The 19,689-nt window shown below is 42.0% G+C and overlaps 1 protein-coding gene across 1 annotated transcript in view; it reads left to right on the top strand.

Moving 5' to 3' along the window:
• PTPRR (protein tyrosine phosphatase, receptor type, R) overlaps positions 1-19,689 on the top strand; it is a 76,012-nt gene that overhangs the window by 12,336 nt on the left and 43,987 nt on the right. Inside the window, exon 4 of the mRNA XM_009710126.1 lies at positions 5,692-5,954. Within this exon, the coding sequence (XP_009708428.1) occupies positions 5,692-5,954 (263 nt within the window). The remainder of the gene's footprint in view (positions 1-5,691; positions 5,955-19,689) is intronic.

Raw genomic sequence — 19,689 nt, 5'->3', positions numbered from 1 at the left:
AAAAACAGGAGGGTAACTCTAGAACTACTAACTTTTACTCAGACTTTTTACTTTGGAGAAGCAGATATTTTGGTCATTACTGACTGTTTAACTAGAAGGGTATAGAAAATGCTGTCTATCCTTGTCCTGGTACTACACAGTATTTTCATTAATTATTTGGAATGTGTAGACAGTTTTGGGAACTATAAGCATTGTGCAGGATAGTATCAGAACTTAAAATATTCTCAAGGTGCTGGAGAAAAGTTGGGAAGTAACAAGAATGCTGCTCGGCAGGGACAAGAGCTCTAATCACGTGCATCAATACAATGTAGGAAATATGTGGCAAAGCAACAGTTCTGTAGGAAAGGTTCCAGCAGTACTGCAGAGCACACACTGGAGTAAATGAGTAACATCACATTGTTGAAAGAAATACACTTCTTGCCCTGAGATGTATACATGAGGATATGACCTCTAAGATCTGCACTCAACTTGGCTCTGGTAATAATTTGGTTATAGTACCGTGTCTTACTCTGCGGCCTCTTTTGGGTACCACATTTGTGAAAAATGTCAGGCAATTATAGTAGGGAGATACAAAAGTGATCAGAGATACAGAAGACATGAAATAATTTGATTTGTTTATGACAGAGAAAAGAAGAGCAAGGAGAAACATGATAGTTCTCAAGCATGGAAAGATTTCAAAGGCTGTGGTATAGAAGATAATACTTTCTCCACTGAGGACTGGAAAAGAAACAAATTTTTTGAAAGGGTGATTTGGCTGACTCATTAGAAAGAACCTTGTTATCGCATGGGTCACTAGACCCTGGAGTGCATTGCGTGGGGAAGCTCGGGAGTTTTCACCCATTAAGGTTTTAGGCAAGCATCTGTCAGGAATAATTTGGGTGTAGCTGATCTGGAGCTAGGGCAGAGGTAAATGCTAGTAGACTCCTTGAACTCCCTTCCAGATGGATTTACTACCATGCTATGTTTTTTTTCTGCAGGCATTCCCCTTTCTGTGCCCGCTCAGGTCCAACCTGCAGCTTTACGTGTGCTACTGTTTAGACTGTGTAAATGGACGCTGTCTCATATTTTGCCAGGACCTGCTGATTCATGGAGTATGTGCAATCTATAAGGCTAACAAAGAGTTCACGTTGTTTTTCATCCCGTTTTCTGTGCGTCAGAGTGGCAGATTTATGAAAAGTAGGAATTCAGTATTTCAAATTCAGTTGTTGCAGCCTATCAGACCATTCAGCTTTAGCATAAGGCGTTAGGGCTCATCCTAAGGAGCTTTGGCTGTAGCAACCATATGAGACCACCAAAATGCGGCCTCTTTTTCAAAGTTACAGGGTTGGCACCTGTTTGTCCATAGTTGGTTATTTGTAGTTTAGAGGGTCCAAAACCAGAAAGCTTAGCCTGCATCTGTAGACGACTTGGAAGTTTCCTTTAAAGTGAGGAGTAGGAGGTGCTTTAAGTGATGATTATGATGATCAGCAGTGCTCAGTGTAAGGCAGCTGAACTGTCAGTGTTATGGTTTTGTTCTGTGTAATTTCTACAGCAATTTTAAAGCGTGCAGCCTTGTGTCTTAACTGGGTTTTACAAATCATGATGTTTCCCTGTGCTGAGAGCTGACTGAGCATTAACAGCTTTTAGGCTTCTTAATGCTTGGCTGGAATTTAACAAATATCTGACCTCTGTACATAAAAATCTACAGTGGCGAATATTGCTGAACAGTGTAATACAGCAGCACATGAGCTAAATTTGGACTTGTAAATTGTACCTCTGAGGACATATTATGTATTTACTCAGCTAGTCCTCGTTGTTGTGGTATGGGAACCTCTTGCATCCCAGGAGCGATTCTTCTTATGTGGAAGCCAACACACAGCTCATTGCTATCCTCATCATGGGCTGACCATGGGCTCACTTACACTGGGAACATCGTACATCATTTATAAAGTTTGCCAAGCAAAATGCTAAGTGAGAATAAATATTTTAGCACTCCTATGTGTAAAACAGGTCTCTCTATTTTTTATTTTATGTAGATAGAGAAATAACAGCCATCACCAAATTTACTAAATAATGCAATATTGACAGTGGGTTAAATTATTTGCTATGATATTTCCTACTAATTTTGCCTGTTTTAATACACCAATGTGTTTGCATATCTTTTTTTTTAAAAAAAATATGTACATAGAAGTATCTGTTGAGTAGTCTGGAAGTATCACCTTCAGATTATGAAATAATTGTAGCTAGTTGTGGTAAGAGGGTTTTCTAAATGTTTTTCTTCTTCCCACTAAAAAAAAAAGTAATCACAAAATAGGAATTTTTTTCATTTAAAATAATGAAAGACATGAACTTTAAGCAACCTGACCTGTGAAAGATGTCCCTGCCTATGGCAGTGGGGTTGGACTTGGTGATCTTTAAAGGTCCCTTCTGACCCAAACTATTCTATGAATCTATGATTCCATGAACTTTACCTTGTCAACAAATTGTGAAAATCTGCATTTTTACTGCTGTCTCTGGTGTTTTATGAGTTATGAACAGTTAGTTGATATTTTGGGGAGATAGTTACTTAAATGATAAATATTTTTTCAGCTTCATGATTGTATTTTGGAATTTCTTTAACAAGAAGAATGTTGAATAACAAAAAAGCATTCCAGCATCAAGTTTTCACATGACCAATCTCTTATTTTTAAATTTACAAGTTTCAGGATTCATAAGGTGGTGCAGGACTTGTCAAAGCACTTTGCTTACAGAATATATACCACAAACTAGTATCAGCCTATCAGCTTCATTTTTTGTCAGTTTGAAGATTTAAACCAAAATTAACGGTATGTATTTTTATCATACTGCAGGAGTGTTTAAGCCAAGTCGAAATTAGGGGGTTTGTCTGTAAACTAGTTCTAGATTGTCTGGATTCTTTTATTCTGCTTCTATAGAACGTTTTACAGTGTGTTCAAATTACAGTATCCAAACACCTCCCAGTAATGCATCAAAAAACACGACTAACATCATATTTTTGTTCTTCCATCTCTTCCCCAGGGTTTGAGGGAAATTTTGTTAGCTGATTTTCTTATGTGTACACATGCACAATAGCTCTGCTCATGCAGAGGTACAGAGACAGCCTCACACACATGTTGATAAGTACTTGTTAGAATGCTTTTAATTGGAGTGAACTGTCTGAATTTCCATGTTTTCTGGGAGATTTTACTATACAATCGTGGGTACCCTAAATATCTTTAGGCAGGTGAGTTTTCACATCACTGCTCCACATAACCATTGCCAAGATCTTCATTCTGCAGACAGAGTTATCTCCTTGGGATTTCCTCTTGGGTCTCTGAAGATGAATGAAAGCAGTTTCCAGTGGTATTTTGAATGGGTAGGTAGGAGGTACTGGCCAAGCTAGAGTGCAGCAGGCCAGCTTTCCTGTGCAGAAATCTGAGCAGAGATACAAAGGGTGAATGTCACACTGTCAGCACCCTGTCATTCTTCTGTATAAGCTGAGTAGAAGAGGAGGCAAAAAGAAGAGTTATTTTCCTTTTGGGCTGTGGCTTTGAACCCTGGGCTTAATACACGAAAAAATTACAGGTGACCTACCTTCTGTGTCCTGGAAAATAGTGCTTCGTGTTGTTCGGTTGCTCCATGCTTCTTGGTTATCCTCGCAATGAATCTTCTGGGGTATGAGTAAAATGTCAGTTTTCATAATTTAGGGGCTTCCTATCTGTTTCCATCCATACTGAAAGATGTATTTAAACCGATTTGAAATATGAGTACAACTAAGTTGTTCCCTTTGTAGAGCTTGGTGATTGGGTTGATCACTGTCTTTTTGACCATTTGTTTGACTTTCACCCGGAATTCATTAAAAACATGTTGGCCCTGACCACACTTTCTGAGGAAGATGTGTTAGCTCTTAGCTCAAATGTGGTTCTTCAGCTTTTTTCCAACTTCTGCTAGTGGCAGGCTATCTTTTTTCCTAGGATCTAATGATAGAGTATTTTAAAGGATATGAAATAATACTCGTCCAGGTTTTTGGAAGTCAAAAACATAATTCCCTGGGTCTCCAAGGGATGAAACTATGTCAAAATGTGTCAGTGACAAGAAGGTATGGTTAACACTGTCATGACCATGAATGTCTGAGCTGTACATCTGTGTGTTACCAGAATCAAATGAGATGAAAGCAATGACTGAAGGAAAAGAGCGTTAAAATACTTCAAGCCTCTGTTTTATCTTTACTGATACCTGTGTCCTTGCTTCACAGTAGGGCTGGTTTTTCCTGCAAAATAATGGCAAAGCTTATCTTATGCATGCAATTCAGTTTTAAACTCTTCTGAATGAACAGATGGTTTACGTAGCTAAGTCTTGTTTAATGGGTGTATTGCTAATGACATTAGGTCAGTTCCCAGTTAAACCTCTAATGCTAATCCTTGAAAAAACAAGCTGATCAGATATATCCAGTCTTCACTGGAAAGCTATGGAGTGATAGATCTTTATGCTAGTGGGGCAACACCTGTCAAAGATCTTCTGACTTGCAGTGGAAAAATGCGTTGGTCTAGGCTTTGTCTTTATGGTTTTGCAAACCAGGATTCAATTCGAATGCTTTACGGCAGCAGATAAGCAGAGTAGAGGGTATAAGGGTATCTGCAGACACCTTCAAAAAGCTGTGTAAGTGCCTTTCACCCACCTCCACACACAATACTTATGGTAGTAATTTTCATAAGTTTCGTAGATTGTAAGACACATTTAGAAAATGGCACAACTATGGCTCAGAAATAATTTTTTGCATTCCTCTCAAGAGAGATAAGACGTGTTAAATAGGCATAACACAAGTTCCTCTGGGGTGATGTTACCAAGCACACGCTACCTGCCAGCCCTCACCACGCCAGTGTACAGCAACGTCAGTGCGGAGTTTGGTGGAAGAGGATCAGTACAACTTCTGAAAAGCTTTTGCTGCAGATATATGACATCCCAGTTCATAAGCAACTGGTGGACAGAGAATCCTGGTGTTACTGTAGGTTCAGACGTCAATGTCTTGGTAATTGTAAAACACACGTTTCTGATCATATGCTTAAATAACTTTATACGCCACTCATCGCTTCAGCTTTATTACAGAATAGGTTACATTTATTTGAGGATATTGAGGGATATCCTTATCCTGAGGAGTATTTTAGAGTAGTAGCAGCCTACCATTACAAAAGGGACCTAGTAAAGTTACTCTGTTCAACCATCAGCTCCGTGCAAAATGAGTAAAAGCTTTTAAGAACATCTGCTCTGAAACAAATTGAGGCTGCTATAATCAGAGACATGTGCCTGGTTATATGATAAGCATCTATTTTCTTTTGTGCCATTGTCTCTCTTCTGTTAAATTTCTTTTAAAGAATTCCTACAATTACTCTGTTGATCAGTATTTCCTTCTTCACAGTGTCTTTTATAACTGTTTTTCCTTTCTATGTTATTTGCCCCTTTAATAATACCACTGCTGGTATCACAAGTAATTACTGGCTCACAATGAGAACTGTTAAAATCTCTACTGCCCACGTGTACACACTGTGGTTTATGTAATGGAAATATTTATCTTGTGAGAAACGCCATGTAACACAATTAATGGCTTACCTTCTAGGAATGAAAGCCACGTATAACGATCTTATCCAGCATGTGCGATACCTTCCTTGCCTTGTTTACCAGGGATTTGAGATTGGTGTTTTCTCTTTATTTCTGTAGGTTCTGTACAGATTAAAGGAGAAGATCCAGTTGTCACTGAGACAAGAGAAGGAAAAGAAGCAGGAGATCCACCTCTCGCCCCTTCCCCTGCAGACATCTCAGTCCGAGTATAAGACCGCCAACAGCATGGTCCAGCCTGAACAGGCTCCAAAGGCTGTCAGTGTTGTCGTGGACCCTCAAGGCCAATGTGTTCCTGAGCTCAAACCTCCCCTGTGTGCCAGTCCGTCTCCTTTCAGAATGAAACCTGTGGGGCTCCAGGAAAGGTAGGATGGTGCCTGGCACGTTCAGGATTTATTCTGCTTTGTTATACTCATGCTGCATGTTTTCATATGTGTCTCTTCTGTCAATGAATGGAGACTTTGCCATATGGACATCTGATTTTGGTGTGTTGATATCTGTCCCATGGGTATTCTCCCCTTTCCTTTTCTTTTCCTATGAGCAAAGGTCCAGAAGTTTGGACTGAGATTAACAACGGTACTGGAATTCTTTTTGCCAATTTGTTTCCTCCCCTTTCCAACAATTGCTCCAAAAAATAATGTTTCATTTTCCATTGATTTTTGCCTATTTTGATCCTGGAGATCCTGGCAGAGGGCACAAGGGCTGGTTATGTTTTGTCAGCAAAGGATGTTCTCATTGTGAGAGAGTCCCTAGCACATGGGAAACCTGGAAAGAAGCAGTATTTACACCAACTGAGTGCATTTACCAATCTCATATACTGTTTCCATTATCACCTTTAGATAATTTTTGTTCTCCAAACCAGCTTTCCATGATGGTCAGGATACAGTCCGAAGTCTACAGGCTTTGCAAAAAAGAGAAAGAAGTGATTAGTAATGAAACCAACCCTTGTGTGCAGCTCCTCAGAAATACTTGGGCACCAAACCTTGCCACTCATTCTACCTTTCAAAAACTGGGCCAGTGCTCCTTTTATAAAACCCGTTATTCTTCCCACAGGAGAATGCACATTGACATCTGTCTCTCCTCTGTTAGAAACCTGGATAATTTCTTGCCTGATGGCTGTAGGCCACTTTCATAAAGCATCAGTGCTCTGAATAACTAACATAGCATGCTGCCATGGAACTGAACTCTTTTACCCCAGCACAGACCATAAATGAAAGAACAGATGCCACGCAGATATGACAGGGAAATCAGAATGAAAAGGAGACCAAGTGGAGCCTTGTGTCCTCTGTGAGGACTCTCAGATTTGAGCAGTAACACTGATTCAGCTTGAACCACAGAATTTCAATGAGAGATTTTATCAATGGCTTTGTAAGCCCCAGACAGAGCTAAGGGAAAGGGATTGATTCTTCCTTGAGTAAAGATGCTGAAAAGCAGAGCTGTCATAAAATATGTGGCGATATCACTGCAGCTAAAAGAATAAGGAATGGAGGAAGAAAGTAAATATGTTTTGATAGTTGCTGTCATTCCACAAGACCCTAAAAATAAAGAACACAAGCATGGGGATCACATAGCTAGTTTATAATACCTAGTACCTAACATACCATACATAATAGTTGAGAGGGATTGGGGAGAAGGAATTCGTAGAGGGAGTTTGTGCTTAAGGACCAGGGAAGAAATTTTTCCATTGCTCAAACAACGAAAATGAAAAGTATTGATCTAGGATCTTAGTTTCCACACCACCGATAAGTACTTAGCATTTAATACTCCTAAACCAAATTTCGTCCTTTGGAAGGACAAAGCTCTGAGTCAGATGTGTCAAAATGGAGAGCTGAGATACAAAGAGGAAACTAAACCTGATGTTTGATCAAATAAACCAGGCATTTCAGCTTATTGCTAAGGAAAAAGAAGTTGAAGGAACTGAGCACTTCGGTTTCTACTGTAGAAGAACACTAATAGGCCATTGTGAAAAAGTGAAAGCAGTTGTGATAACGTCCCATTCTGCAGTTCTTTTTGTCATGTTTAATACAGTTACACTTTATCAGCCCAAGTCCACTTCTAAGGTTTAAGTTTATTTCAAGCCCAGTGATGCGAAGGTCTGGGGCTGTGAGGGAGACAACTTTAGGGAATAGGTTGTCTTCTCTTCCTCTGAAATAAGAAGCTATTATTATATATATTTCTTATTTGTTTACTATATCTTGTACTATGAACAAATTTACACACATTTTGACACCACAAGCACTGGAGGCAAAAAGTAGCAACACATTTTGCCTCAGACAATGTCTAATGACCTGGGATGTGGACAGTTTAAAACCCCTCTCTACCTTTCTGCCCCCAACAACCCTGCAGTCAGCGACCTTGGGCCATCTTCATTACACGGTGGACCTTACAGCATGGGTCTGCACACTGCAAGCAGCACACTGTGCACAAAACAGTCTGCTCGCAGCCCTTTTTCTGTCGCTATGGAGTGGGATCAAGCCTGGAGGTCCCCTCCTGGTCATAGCCACAGCTTAGGGGCACCCATTCAATAATATTTGCCACTCTGATTTTGGTTTTTGCCAAGTGAAGAAGCTCTTGGCAGGCTAGTGTGGATATGGGGGCTCCTTGACAAACTTAGCATTGAGATTCCTTTGGCTAGATGGCTTGAGTGGTTCCTGAGCAGTATTTCGTAACTCTCCAAACTCCCTGGTTTGATTCCTTAAGTGTGATTGTAGTCATGAAATGCCTAGTATGATCCAGACGATATCTTTTCAAAGAGGAATCAAGGGACTGTGGGCCAAACCAGAGGGTGAGCCAGCCACTGTACCTTACCATCTAGACGGGAAATTTGTGACAGTATCTCCGAAGGATGGGGCAGAAGAGCCAGATGAAGCCTGCCTCTCAAGCTCTCGCTGCCCTGCGCACTAGGTGCTGCTTTGAGGACCGTATCTAAATGCAAAAATAGTGGAACTCAGTTTTCACAAAGCACCACATCAGCATCTGGCCCTCTGAACCTTTCTGTTTTAATAGGAATAGTATTGGCTGGTACGGAGGCAGACAAATTGTTAATGGAGAACTGTACATAGATCAAAATGTTTCTGGGAGTTTGTCGAGCTTCTTAAAATGTATTGTGCTTCTGAATACTACGGCCAAGTCCATGTACATTTTTTTCTGTATATCTGGAAAGGCTCTTACTCAGCTGTTTCTATAAGACACAGCTTCCCCAGCAGATTATGCAACATTAGCATGATCAGATGTGTAGGATGCCGCAGGTGACACATACGTACCCCGGTGCTCAGTGCCTTGCTGGATGCAGTTGTGCGTGACTCAGGGTGCGGGGAAGGTGACACCTAAAGCTGGCAGATCTCACTGCCACCTCCCAGACCTGGTGTGAAGGCGGCCTGCAGTTTTTATTCTTTGGCTATAGCTCTTGGAGGAGGGAAGGTGGTCACCTAGTCAGGATGGTAACTGGCCCAGCGGCCTCAGGAGGTGAGTTGTTTTTCTGGATGCTGATCAGGGATGTGTGCCCATGTGCAGGGTGCGGTTGGGGAAGGGATGGAGTGGTGATGGCTGAGAGCGGAGGATGGATGGACAGCTGAAGAGGTGAGAGGGCTGTCAGAACAAAGAGGCACTGACCCCTTTCTCTCACAATTAATGATAGATGCTGGGGCAGGCAAGTGAAGGGCTGTCTTCAGAACCTCCTGGCATCCTCCAGATCATTCAGTACGGCATGCTTCAAAGTTGCTCTTCTGGTGTTTTCTCAACTGCTGGTCCTTTGCAGCAAAGACTTTCTCCATCACACAGTGCTGTTACTGACCGAGGCAGTGGGAGAGCTGATGTTCTCCCATGGGTGTCTTTGGTGATGACCTGTCACAATATCATAGCGCCGATGCCTGAATTTAGGTTCTAAATGATCCTTTTCTCTTCTGTGAGCATATCCATGAATATTGCATCAGTGTTTATTTTTCTACTTAGGCTTTTATATGTTTATGTGAATAGTATATACTTTTTCTTTCAGCAGAGTAAGGCTTCCTTTTATTCTGCTGGTTGGCCCAAAATTCATCTTGATATGAATGGTTCCAGCCAAAATCAGAATCTGGTGAAGTGGGATGTGATATTCTAAGTTTCATTCTGACATGTGATATTCTAAGTTTCATTCTGACAAGCACTGAAAATTCCTAGTACAAGCAGTGAGTTGTTAAAACACAATCATGGTGGGGATATAAATATAAATAAGTTTCCACACCAGCACAGTATTCACTTGTTTTACAACTGGATTTACTTTTCCTTGAGCCACTACTCCTGTGAGTTTTAGTTCCAGTGTTATTTGTGACTAGGACAACTGTATTTCAACTTACAAGTGCACAATAGACATGGCTTAGTGGTGGACTTGGCAGTGCCAGGTTAACAGTTGGACTCGATGATCTTAAAGGTCTTTTTCAACCTAAGCAATTGATTCTATGATTCTATATACTGTTTTGTTGAAATTAGTTACTATCTAGCATGCAAAAGTACATGGAAGAAAAGAAAATGTGGAAAACAGCTCTTCTACTGTGTGTGTTAAAAAAACACAAACAGTGCTTTGAGAAGTCTTCTCAAGCATTTGTGTTCCTTCCTTGCCACAAAGACCTAAAACTGTGGGTATTACATCTAAATAATCAGTGGGAAAAATCACAGCACTGTGTTTTCTCAGTCTGTTACAGATTCATTGGAAAATTGTTCTGTCTGAAAGGGAGAGCTCCTCATGTTCACATATCAGGATGCTCAGGGCATGCAGGACTCTCATTCAGGTGGAGTAACATTTTACATGTGCTTCGTGGTAATTTTTTTTTTTTTTTTCTCTGCAAATAAATACAAAAGACTGGAGAATATAATAGGAAAAAAGTTTGGCAAATAGGGCGAAAACCTGGCAGATAAGTAAAATAATGAAATATTTTTATAACGTGAAAGGGAAGAATTCTGCAACAGTATGGAAGCACTGCTGGGGCACAGGAAAGCAGAAGATACTCTGTGAAAGGGAAGGCAGGCCATGCCAGCGTGAGCAGAACTGGGAGGGAGAGGGCTGCTCACTGACATCATTCAACGTACGCTGCGCAACCAAGTCTGCAACCCCTAGAGAAAATCAGTAGGCATCAGAATAGAAAATAGTAGGGGGAAAATCACCTAAATCAATGTCCCTATAAACTTAACAGATAGGAGTGAATCTTGGCTTGAACTCTGATTGTGAGATGTGAGAACCATGCGTGACGTTACTTTTCCCCACAAAGCAGAGCAATACTATAAAAAGCCTATGCCACAATTAACAGACTGTAACCAGTGAGGTTTTTCTTACGATCCTGAAGATGCCTGTAAATTGACAGCAGAATTCTTTTCTCCAGCTCTAAGAAGTGTTTAGTGGACATACAGTGAGTATAGCTCACTGTGAGTATAATGAAATAAAAGTTAAAATAATGTGCATTGTAAAGCTGCTAAATGCTCACCTCTGTCTACTTATAAGATAAGAAAAAGAGATATTCTAATGGAAAAGAAAGGCAATATATTTTTAAATAATTTTTAAAAATGTATTCAGACAATCCATAGTAGTCTGTGGAACTCACTGCCAAAAGATAAAGTTTGATTCGGGAATGTATTAGCAAGAAGTACTCACACATATAGTTGAACAAATAATGAAAGCAATTATTGTTCTCTGTCTGCCTTTGACCTCCTTCCTCAGAAACATCTTGTATTTGACACCTTTTACAGATAAAATCATGGACAGTTTGGGCTTCAAGTTTGGAGGTGGAAGAAAATTCCTGAGTTAATATTGATAACTATTCTCTTTTATTAGTTATTCTGCATAGACATACAAATTAAACTACTGTTCCAGCCACCTGTACAATTTCCGTGCCCTGTCAATTGCCATCTAGATGACAAATGCTGTGGATGACAAACACTAACTGTAATGCCTGTTTTCTTAGTGTTACAAAAACAGTATCGGTCAAAATGAATCATTATCTTAACAATACCATATGCCAAATAAAACCTTATAAGAAATATTGGAACCAGGGTAAAAAACCTGATGTGCTCTTTGCTTCATTAATATAATGGCAGCGGCATCTCAGGATATCACTGTGCAACCAAATCTCCACTCTAATAGATGGGAAAAATTTCCAACAATTCTCTTGTTCTGTTCTGATTTTTAGATCACAGAGCACAGTCACTGCAAATATAATTATGGTGTTGCTGATCTGTTATCTTTGTACAAAACCGTCCATTGTGAGTAATCATTTCAAGTAATGCTCAGAGGGTAGCACCTTCCAGTTGGACTACTGTAAACATGCCAGGTTTTGTAGTTTATGACACAAGCATGGGAACTTAATATATTTACAGGAAGGGGCCTTGAATTTCCTGGCTAAAATATACTAGCTTTGCATAGATTTGGAGGATAAATTTACCCTATTGTGTGGAGCTGAATATGCTTTCTGCATTCTTAATTTAAATCCTAGGGATTGTTTTCAGGAAAATGTCAGTGTAATTGTTGAAAGCACAGCTATGCGCCAACACAAAAGTGCTAGCTGGGGAACAGTTTTACAGTGATATCCTATCAGAAGGAATTTGCAAAGCACCAGGGACCAGTAAACTGAATTTGAGGTGGGAGGCAGGAATTTTTGTGCTCGGGTCCGTCTCTGCCACTGACTCTGCCAGTGCACCTTGGACATGGCACATAAACCTCCTCCCACCGCTCTCTTCACCCCTGGATTGAGACTGGCTGGCTGGCCTGTCCGTCTGAAGAGACAAAGCAAAGATGAGAACCTTAACCTGAAGTACGGAAAAGTCCTACATGCTACCATTTGTCCACATCATTTCAGAAGAGTGAGAGAATACAGTAAAAAAAACCCACAAACACACTTTCTGAAAGACCTGAAAATGCATTTCTCATTTGGCAGACCTCTCAGCTGTATTCTGTCCTAGTCTGTAAGATGCACTAATAAATGCAATACACCCAGAAACACTTATTGCACAGAGGCCAGCTAGCAGAGATTAGTTTGTGTCCATACTGCCAAGCTCCCCTGACCTCCAAAAGCGCAGGGGCTGGATGCAGTCTGCCGACTGGGAATGGTTTGTGAGTGTTCTGGTTCCCAGACTGTGCCAGTGAGTTGCTTTGGAGTACTCTTGTTGGCAAAGGCTAAAAACAAGCCAGGGCTGCAAGGCTTGATACGTAGCAGTATCAATTACCGAGTTTCAGTGCCTGGGATCGTTTCCTGGTGCTGTTTAATTTCTTTTTCTAGATGTAGCTTGCACATGAAGATGTGCACAGATGGTGTAGCAGCTGACATGAGGGGAGCAGTCCTGGTCACGGGCAGCTGCTTAGAGGCTGTGCCTTTTCGTAATGCTCCTTTCAGTGCAGGGTCTCCCCGTATCCCTCCTCCTCCTCAGGCCGTCTCAACTGGCTGGAAGGCCACTCCGTGACTGCTGGCACCTGCGCTCTGGGTGACAGGGTAAGGGCAAGGGCTGAAAACCTGGGCTACCGAGGTGGGAGAAACCGGTCTAAGTAACGGGGAACATGAAGAGAGATCCAGCTCTGGGGGTCTGCTGCTCAGTGCCTGAGAGGTCTCTCTTAGCACGTGGGTTCATGACTAGAGAGGGAATAAGCTTTACCTCCCACTTGCCTTTGTGTAACGTTTCTCTTAGTGCACAGTCACTCTGAACACTTTTTGCAAGCCCTGGACCTCTGAGTTGCACAAAGGTCTGTTCTGTCCAACCCGTTACAGACGTCTTTGCTTATCTGCAGTGTAGGAAGAGGGCAGGAATGTGAATTGTCCCCTTCTCTGGAGGGGAAGTGAACTCAGGCATCAGCCTAACAAAGACCCTTAAAAAACCATACTTTAACTATTTGACGCCTGGCTGGTTGAGAAGGTGTTTTGGTTGTGGTTCGAGCTCTTTGAAGCAAAACTCTGTGGGAGTTACGATCTAAATAAGTAGATGCAAGTAACTATGTACCATTGCCCAAACTTACACCCACAGGCCATTTCCCTGTGTCTCTAGCACATCTTGCAAATTACTTCAGATTAGCGTGGGCAGATGGTACATTTCCGCTCCGAGCTCCATCTCCGCTTTAAATTGTCCCACATCCCTTTTTTCTTCACTTGCAAAGAACTAAAAGCTCTTCAAAGCACGTGACATTCATTTCTGGGAGTGGATAATTCAGGCAAATTAGCCCACCCTTGTTTGGAGAAGTTCTCCTGATGCAGCTTCGTAGTCCTCTTCTCTCAGGTGCCAGGGAGTGCTCCGTTTAGCACGCAGCCCATGCCTACCCTTGGCTTTGCTTTTACTGTCTTCTGATGTTTAGTCAGGAATTTTATAATAATTTTATTGTATTCCCAGGTCCCTTATCTGGCGTTTATTCTTGTTAGTCCAGTTGCTACTGGTTTTAGCTTGTACACAGGAAACCGCAGTGCCAATCAGTGTCGTTCCCAAGGTGACAGGAAACCCTACTTGGTCGGATGTTGATTGTGCTTGTCTTTACTGCTCCACCCATCGCATTTTCTTCCTTTTTGGCTGAAGTTAAGACAAATTAATCAGTGGCCGCCATCTGGTAGACAGTTTTGGTGGTTTTGCAGTGATTCGTCCAGCTGATCTTTTGAAAAGTCACACGCGGCACAAAAAACAGAGGGGAAATATCCATCTTAATATTTAAATGCTTCTCGAGACCTAGAATCACAGGGACCGTTGCTGCCCTGGGCACATGAGTAATTTGTGTGAGTAATCCCCTTGTCTTGTCCAGCAGCAAGTTTGGGTTTTTAAGTGCTCTTTGGTCAGAAGGTGAAGCTCTGATGCAGCTTTCCAGTGACTGTTTTCCTCAGCTCCTCTCTGCTTCTGCTTCGTTTCTGTGGTTGACCATCCCCGGTGGGGTTTCTGTCACTGCTTCGCCAGCTGTCCTAATGTGCAGGCACAGTGGGGCACCTGGGAAAGCGAGGAGATGCACATTAGCTGAACTTGAATGCTCCAAGTCTCTGGGCTCAGCCTGTAGCGGGATGTGTCCATCTGTGACATTTGCCACCAAATATATTGCCTTTTTCACGTGGGCAGGTTGGGAATGCCGTGCTAAGGGGCGAAGCGCGGGAGAAGATCACCAGTTTCGTTATGAGGCTGGGTTGTGAGCAGGATGCGGTACGTTGTGTCTCATGAGCCCTTGACTAGAAACCACAGGTACTGGTTTCAGCAAAACAAACAACTCATGTGGAAGGGAGCATCCGTATCAGATATACAGAATTTTGATGTTTACAAGGAAGGCTCATTTTTCAGATTTGTGGGCTTTATAGAAGAGTCTCCTTGAATGCCCCCATTAATGTCTGAAAAAGGCTAATGCTTCAAATTAAGACAAAAATATTCACCTTTCTTCTTGTTTTGGAAAGCATTTTTCACTGATCATGGCATTCCTTCTGGCCAACTTTTCTGCAGGGCAGCCTAAAGCTGAATTTAACTCAGTTGCCCATAATTTAAAATGTTAGGAACAGACACAGAACACAAAGAAAGAAAAGAAAAACATCAAGGTGCCTCCAAAACTGCAATATAGAATATCCGAGTATATCTTTGATTGCAAGAAGCCACTTACTGGACAGTACTTGCATCCAGCTTACGTTGCAGCCATCAGTTAATACTCCAGGCCATGAATCTCTTCTTTGAGTGCAATCATAAATCATTCTGTTTCTGTGCATTGTCAGGAGAACACTTACACATTACGACAGTTGACTAATTATACTGCTTCTTTTTGGAAAAATCCAGCGCTGGAAATTCAGCAGAGATCTCTTACACAGTCAGAGCTAGCATGTACAGAAAGCTTAACATAGCTAGCTAGCAGAAATATCCCTTGTTTGCAAATACACCTTTGCTCAAAGAATACTGCATGTAAATCTGTGGGTCAGACTATTTCTCAGCTCTTGCGGGGAATTCTCTTGAGCGTGTTTATTAACATAGTACCTGAGAGCCTCGATCACAGATCAGGATCCCTCTGTGCAAGGCTCCATATGCACACAAAAATGAAATGATCCTCTATTGCAAAAAACTTACAATCTGAACGTCAGACAAGGTAGTAGATGCGTGCAGACAATCAGGCAAGTCTGAGGAAACGGGGAAGCAATAGCATCATGGCTGAGATGAGGATGCCCAGAGTATGCCATGAGAAAGCTCAGCCCAAGAAACACTGCCCAGAGGTAGCAGCTGATTTCAGCCGACACTGACATTTCAGCCAGGCTCTTGCTAGAGCTGTTTGTCTGCTTTGATACCATCGCATCCAAGCTGATGCATCAGTTTGGTTTGACTTTGAGCCTTAGCTGAGTATGCCCAAGATGTTTCAGGAATTCTTTTTATGATTTCCATAGTAAGGCAAGTGAGACATTAATTGGTTAAGTGACCGATCCAAGATGATATTGCAAATCAGGGTCCTATCTTCATAAAATACCTGGACTCTTGAACTCTTTGTTCAGTTCTCTAACCAGGGGAGTCTGTAAGAAGCTACAACAGTGATATTTCTTTCTGGGACAGGGACTTCCCTTATGTTCCCTGTCAAAGAATATACTTTTGATGCGTAACAAACAGAGCATATTGTTGTTTTTAATTTACGGTAGCTATAATTATCCCTGTTATGTTAAAACTGTGATTTGATAACAGGAGCAAAACAGAACACGACGACTTCAAATGACTGCTCAAATATGCGATAGGCATCAGAAGGGGAAGTACTGTATATAATTCCCACACAGAAAAATGTCGTTCAGTACAATGTTTCTCTAGGGAACTCGGTCCCGATGCTTTGGGATGACCGATAGCAGCTCCCTGGAAAGCCGTGCTGCCAGCGAGAGATGGGGCCGGTGCCGGGCAGGAGGCAGCTGAGCCTTGCCCCTCTGCCAGGGCTGGCCCTTCCGCTTCCCACCGTCCCCTGGCAGCCGCATCTCCTGTCTTTGGGATGTCTCAAATCCTTCCTGAGCTGTAGCAAATTCCACCGGAGGACTGCTGCGTAGTCCAGAGGCTTTCGGTTCCTTTCCCTGGATTTGACAGTGGACGTAACAGCGTGGCCTTGCAACAAATGAAGGAAAACAATCAGAACGGCAGGAAAGTACACGACAGCTAATAAATCCAATTTGCATGGTCTTGTTTCACTTTAGACTCTATTTAGCTTGTTTTGCCTCAGTGGATTTATAGAGGTATCTGGGAAGAGAATTTGGCCTGCAGAGCACAATACTGAATAGGTTTGCGAAAGAAGGCGTTGTGAAAAGCAGAAAGCTGGTATTGTAATTAATCCCAAAGGTAATCCTCTGGCTACAGAGAATGCATTTGTGATTTACTGATAAGATTAGAATAAAATAAATGTTTTCTGCTTCATCACAAGGATTTTCCCAAATGTAGATGGCCCAAATACCCCTCTAGTCCCCATGTCCAGTGTTCACTATCACTTGGCTCCCGGCTACAGAGCTCATTGTCCTGGGACAGTGCAGAGGTCATAAGGTGGGCTAAGGAAGCTGTCTGAAGGAAAAATCCCTGAAGAGAAGACAGCAGACACAAAGATGTGGAAGCAACCTTTTGGTTCCCTAAAATACAGATTGCCAGAAGCAGGAGGGCATACTAAAAATAAGTAAGTGTGTCAATTAAGGAATCAGTAATTCCTGCTTGCTTTGTTCTTGCGTTCTTGCCCTATACCTCCTGTTGCTGGCCATTGTTGAAAACAGGATACTGGTCAACCTTTGGTCTTACACCAAATTTACGTTCATATTTCTACATCACTCCCTTCAATGTATGTTAACCTAGCCGGTGTTAGATCATTAGCGGTATGGAGCCCTGTGTGTTGAGAGCGTTTCTACTGAGATAGAGGGGGCGGAGGTCAGGTTGGGAGGGAGTTTGGTTTATCTTTCAGATACGACTTCTCCTCCTCTTTCTTTATTTCATAATGCAGCGTGCATTTAGAGGAACACCGCTTTTATCAGAGACCTCACATTTCCCTCCTCTATTCAAATTCATAGAAGTGAATTTAAAGCAAGCGATTTAAGTTTCTTAATGCCATGAATCCTTTGCTAATAGAGAACTATGAATCTGAAGCAATTATAATTCTTTCACTCTGAAATTTCCAGGCTGTACTGACCCATTGATGGTGTGTATGAGGAAAACCTGATCCAGAAAGCCTTCGCTGTGTCCCATGCCTTCATCTCTGGGCACAGGCACAGGCACAGGTGCGTTTCCCTTCTCTATAGCCCAGCCTATGCACTCCCCTATAGGAATGTCTCAGATGAAGGCAGGCGGTGGCCAGGGCCGTGGCCATCAGGGGATCTGCTGAGCTCTGTAGAAGGGGGCTCCAGGTCACTCTCTCGTCTGCTCCTTATCAGCTGCTCAGCCCTAAATGGGACTGTACAGCTTGGCAATACCTCTTTTAAAGGTCTACCTAATCTCTGAAGTGCAAGATAAAGTACACCTTGGTATGCAGACATTTACAGCTGTCTTTTAAAAGCATTGAAGCATTGCTCCATTTCAAATTGCAAGCCGAAGTGGATTTCCTAAACTTCATTTTCAAAGGGAATCCAGGCTTGTTTGAGCAAATCTTCCCATAGAAAGCAAGGCTGGAAAGCCAGACTACTAAAGTGAGTCAAATTTCAGAAAGCTGGGAAGAGAGAAAGGTTGATATGCCTAACTTAGGTGTCAGCTCTGGAAACTTCAGAAGCAGCTAAACGGCAGACCTGGGTGCACATAGATGGTTCCTGCCTCCAAGAGCCTAAATCCCGTCAACTCGTAGTATAACTTAGGGACATAAGTCACTCTGGAAATAAGACCATGCCTTCCAAAGTGTCTGAGCTAAAAGGATTTTTGGTCTGTAGAGGCAGCCTTAGATGCTTTGTCCACTGCCTGATGGAGCGGAGCAGTTTCGCTGGCTGCCTGTAGAAATGTCCGTGGAAGGCACAGCTCTGTGGGGCAGTGGTGCGGGTCGGGAGGTTTTGTGTTCTTCAGGAACTGCTGCTGTTCAGTAAGTTCTTCAAAGTGCACTAACAATTCATTTGTCTGCTTAGAAATCTTCTCTGTGACACTTGCAGTAGCTTAAAGATAATGAAGACCAAGTCAAATAAACAAGGAATGTGCTTTTTTTATTATCTTAAGGTTGACAGGGTGTAGTAAACGCCTCTTTTCCCAGATGTTCCTTCCTGTCTTTCCCAAATGGCAAACTCACCAGGAAAGAACTCATTGTACTGATTACTCTTCAAGTCACAATAAAAAAGAATTTTCTCTTACTGATACCGTCTGAAGATACTACCCGTTTACATTAAACGTACTCCTACCCATGCCTTTTTCCAGGTCAGCTGGTTTTGGTTAAACCCTCAAAAGAGTATTGAAGGACATTAATGTGTGAATAGATTATATATTTGCTTGTTTGGATTTAAGGGTTGTAGAGTATATTCCTTAAATGAGCAGCAGGTGCAGGATGAAGGTAGAGTTTGTGCTTAAGCGATTAATTAGTATGGAATGCATGAAGCTAAATGGACTTACTGATAAGGCTCCTGTATGTGTAAAAAACCAACCCAAAACCCCACACATTTTTTTCATCTGAAAGCTGAAAAATCTAAGATCAGTCCGTTATTTATTAGTTTACCATAGGGCTGACCAACTAAAGAGCAAAAAAATCTCAGTTTTTAAGCAGTCTTAAAAAACTGCTTCCTAGAAGCTATAGCTGTTGTGTTGCACTTCTCCATTCTCATTTATTGGATCAGTTCTCTTAGACAGGCTACGGTTCTCTGAATACTGCCGGCAAGCACCTTCTGGGCAGGCTGGAGTGCCTTGTGTGCGCTGGGAAGAGTAGTCAGGCTTTGCACCTGGACAGGAGATGTAAATGGGGAACGATGGTGCCTGACTACAGCTCCTCCAAGGCATCACGGAGGTACTTAGGAACTGAAACCGTAGAGGGGCAACTCATACAAGTATGACAAAAAATATTTTGCAAATTGATTTTTTTTTTCAAATTTTAAAGCAAAAGATAATGCAGGCAGAATATGTGGGGGTTTTTAACAGTTCTTGTTGGCTTACCTTAAATGCATTTTCTGAGCTCATTAAGTTGTGCATGTGTTTAACCTGTGCAGCCCTAGCAGCTAATTGTCATTCTTCTCCATTCTC

This window comes from Cariama cristata, unplaced genomic scaffold (genome assembly GCF_000690535.1).
Source record: "Cariama cristata isolate BGI_N322 unplaced genomic scaffold, ASM69053v1 scaffold191, whole genome shotgun sequence".
NCBI classification, from domain to species: Eukaryota; Metazoa; Chordata; class Aves; order Cariamiformes; family Cariamidae; genus Cariama; species Cariama cristata.
This window is presented reverse-complemented; position numbering and strand designations above follow the sequence as displayed.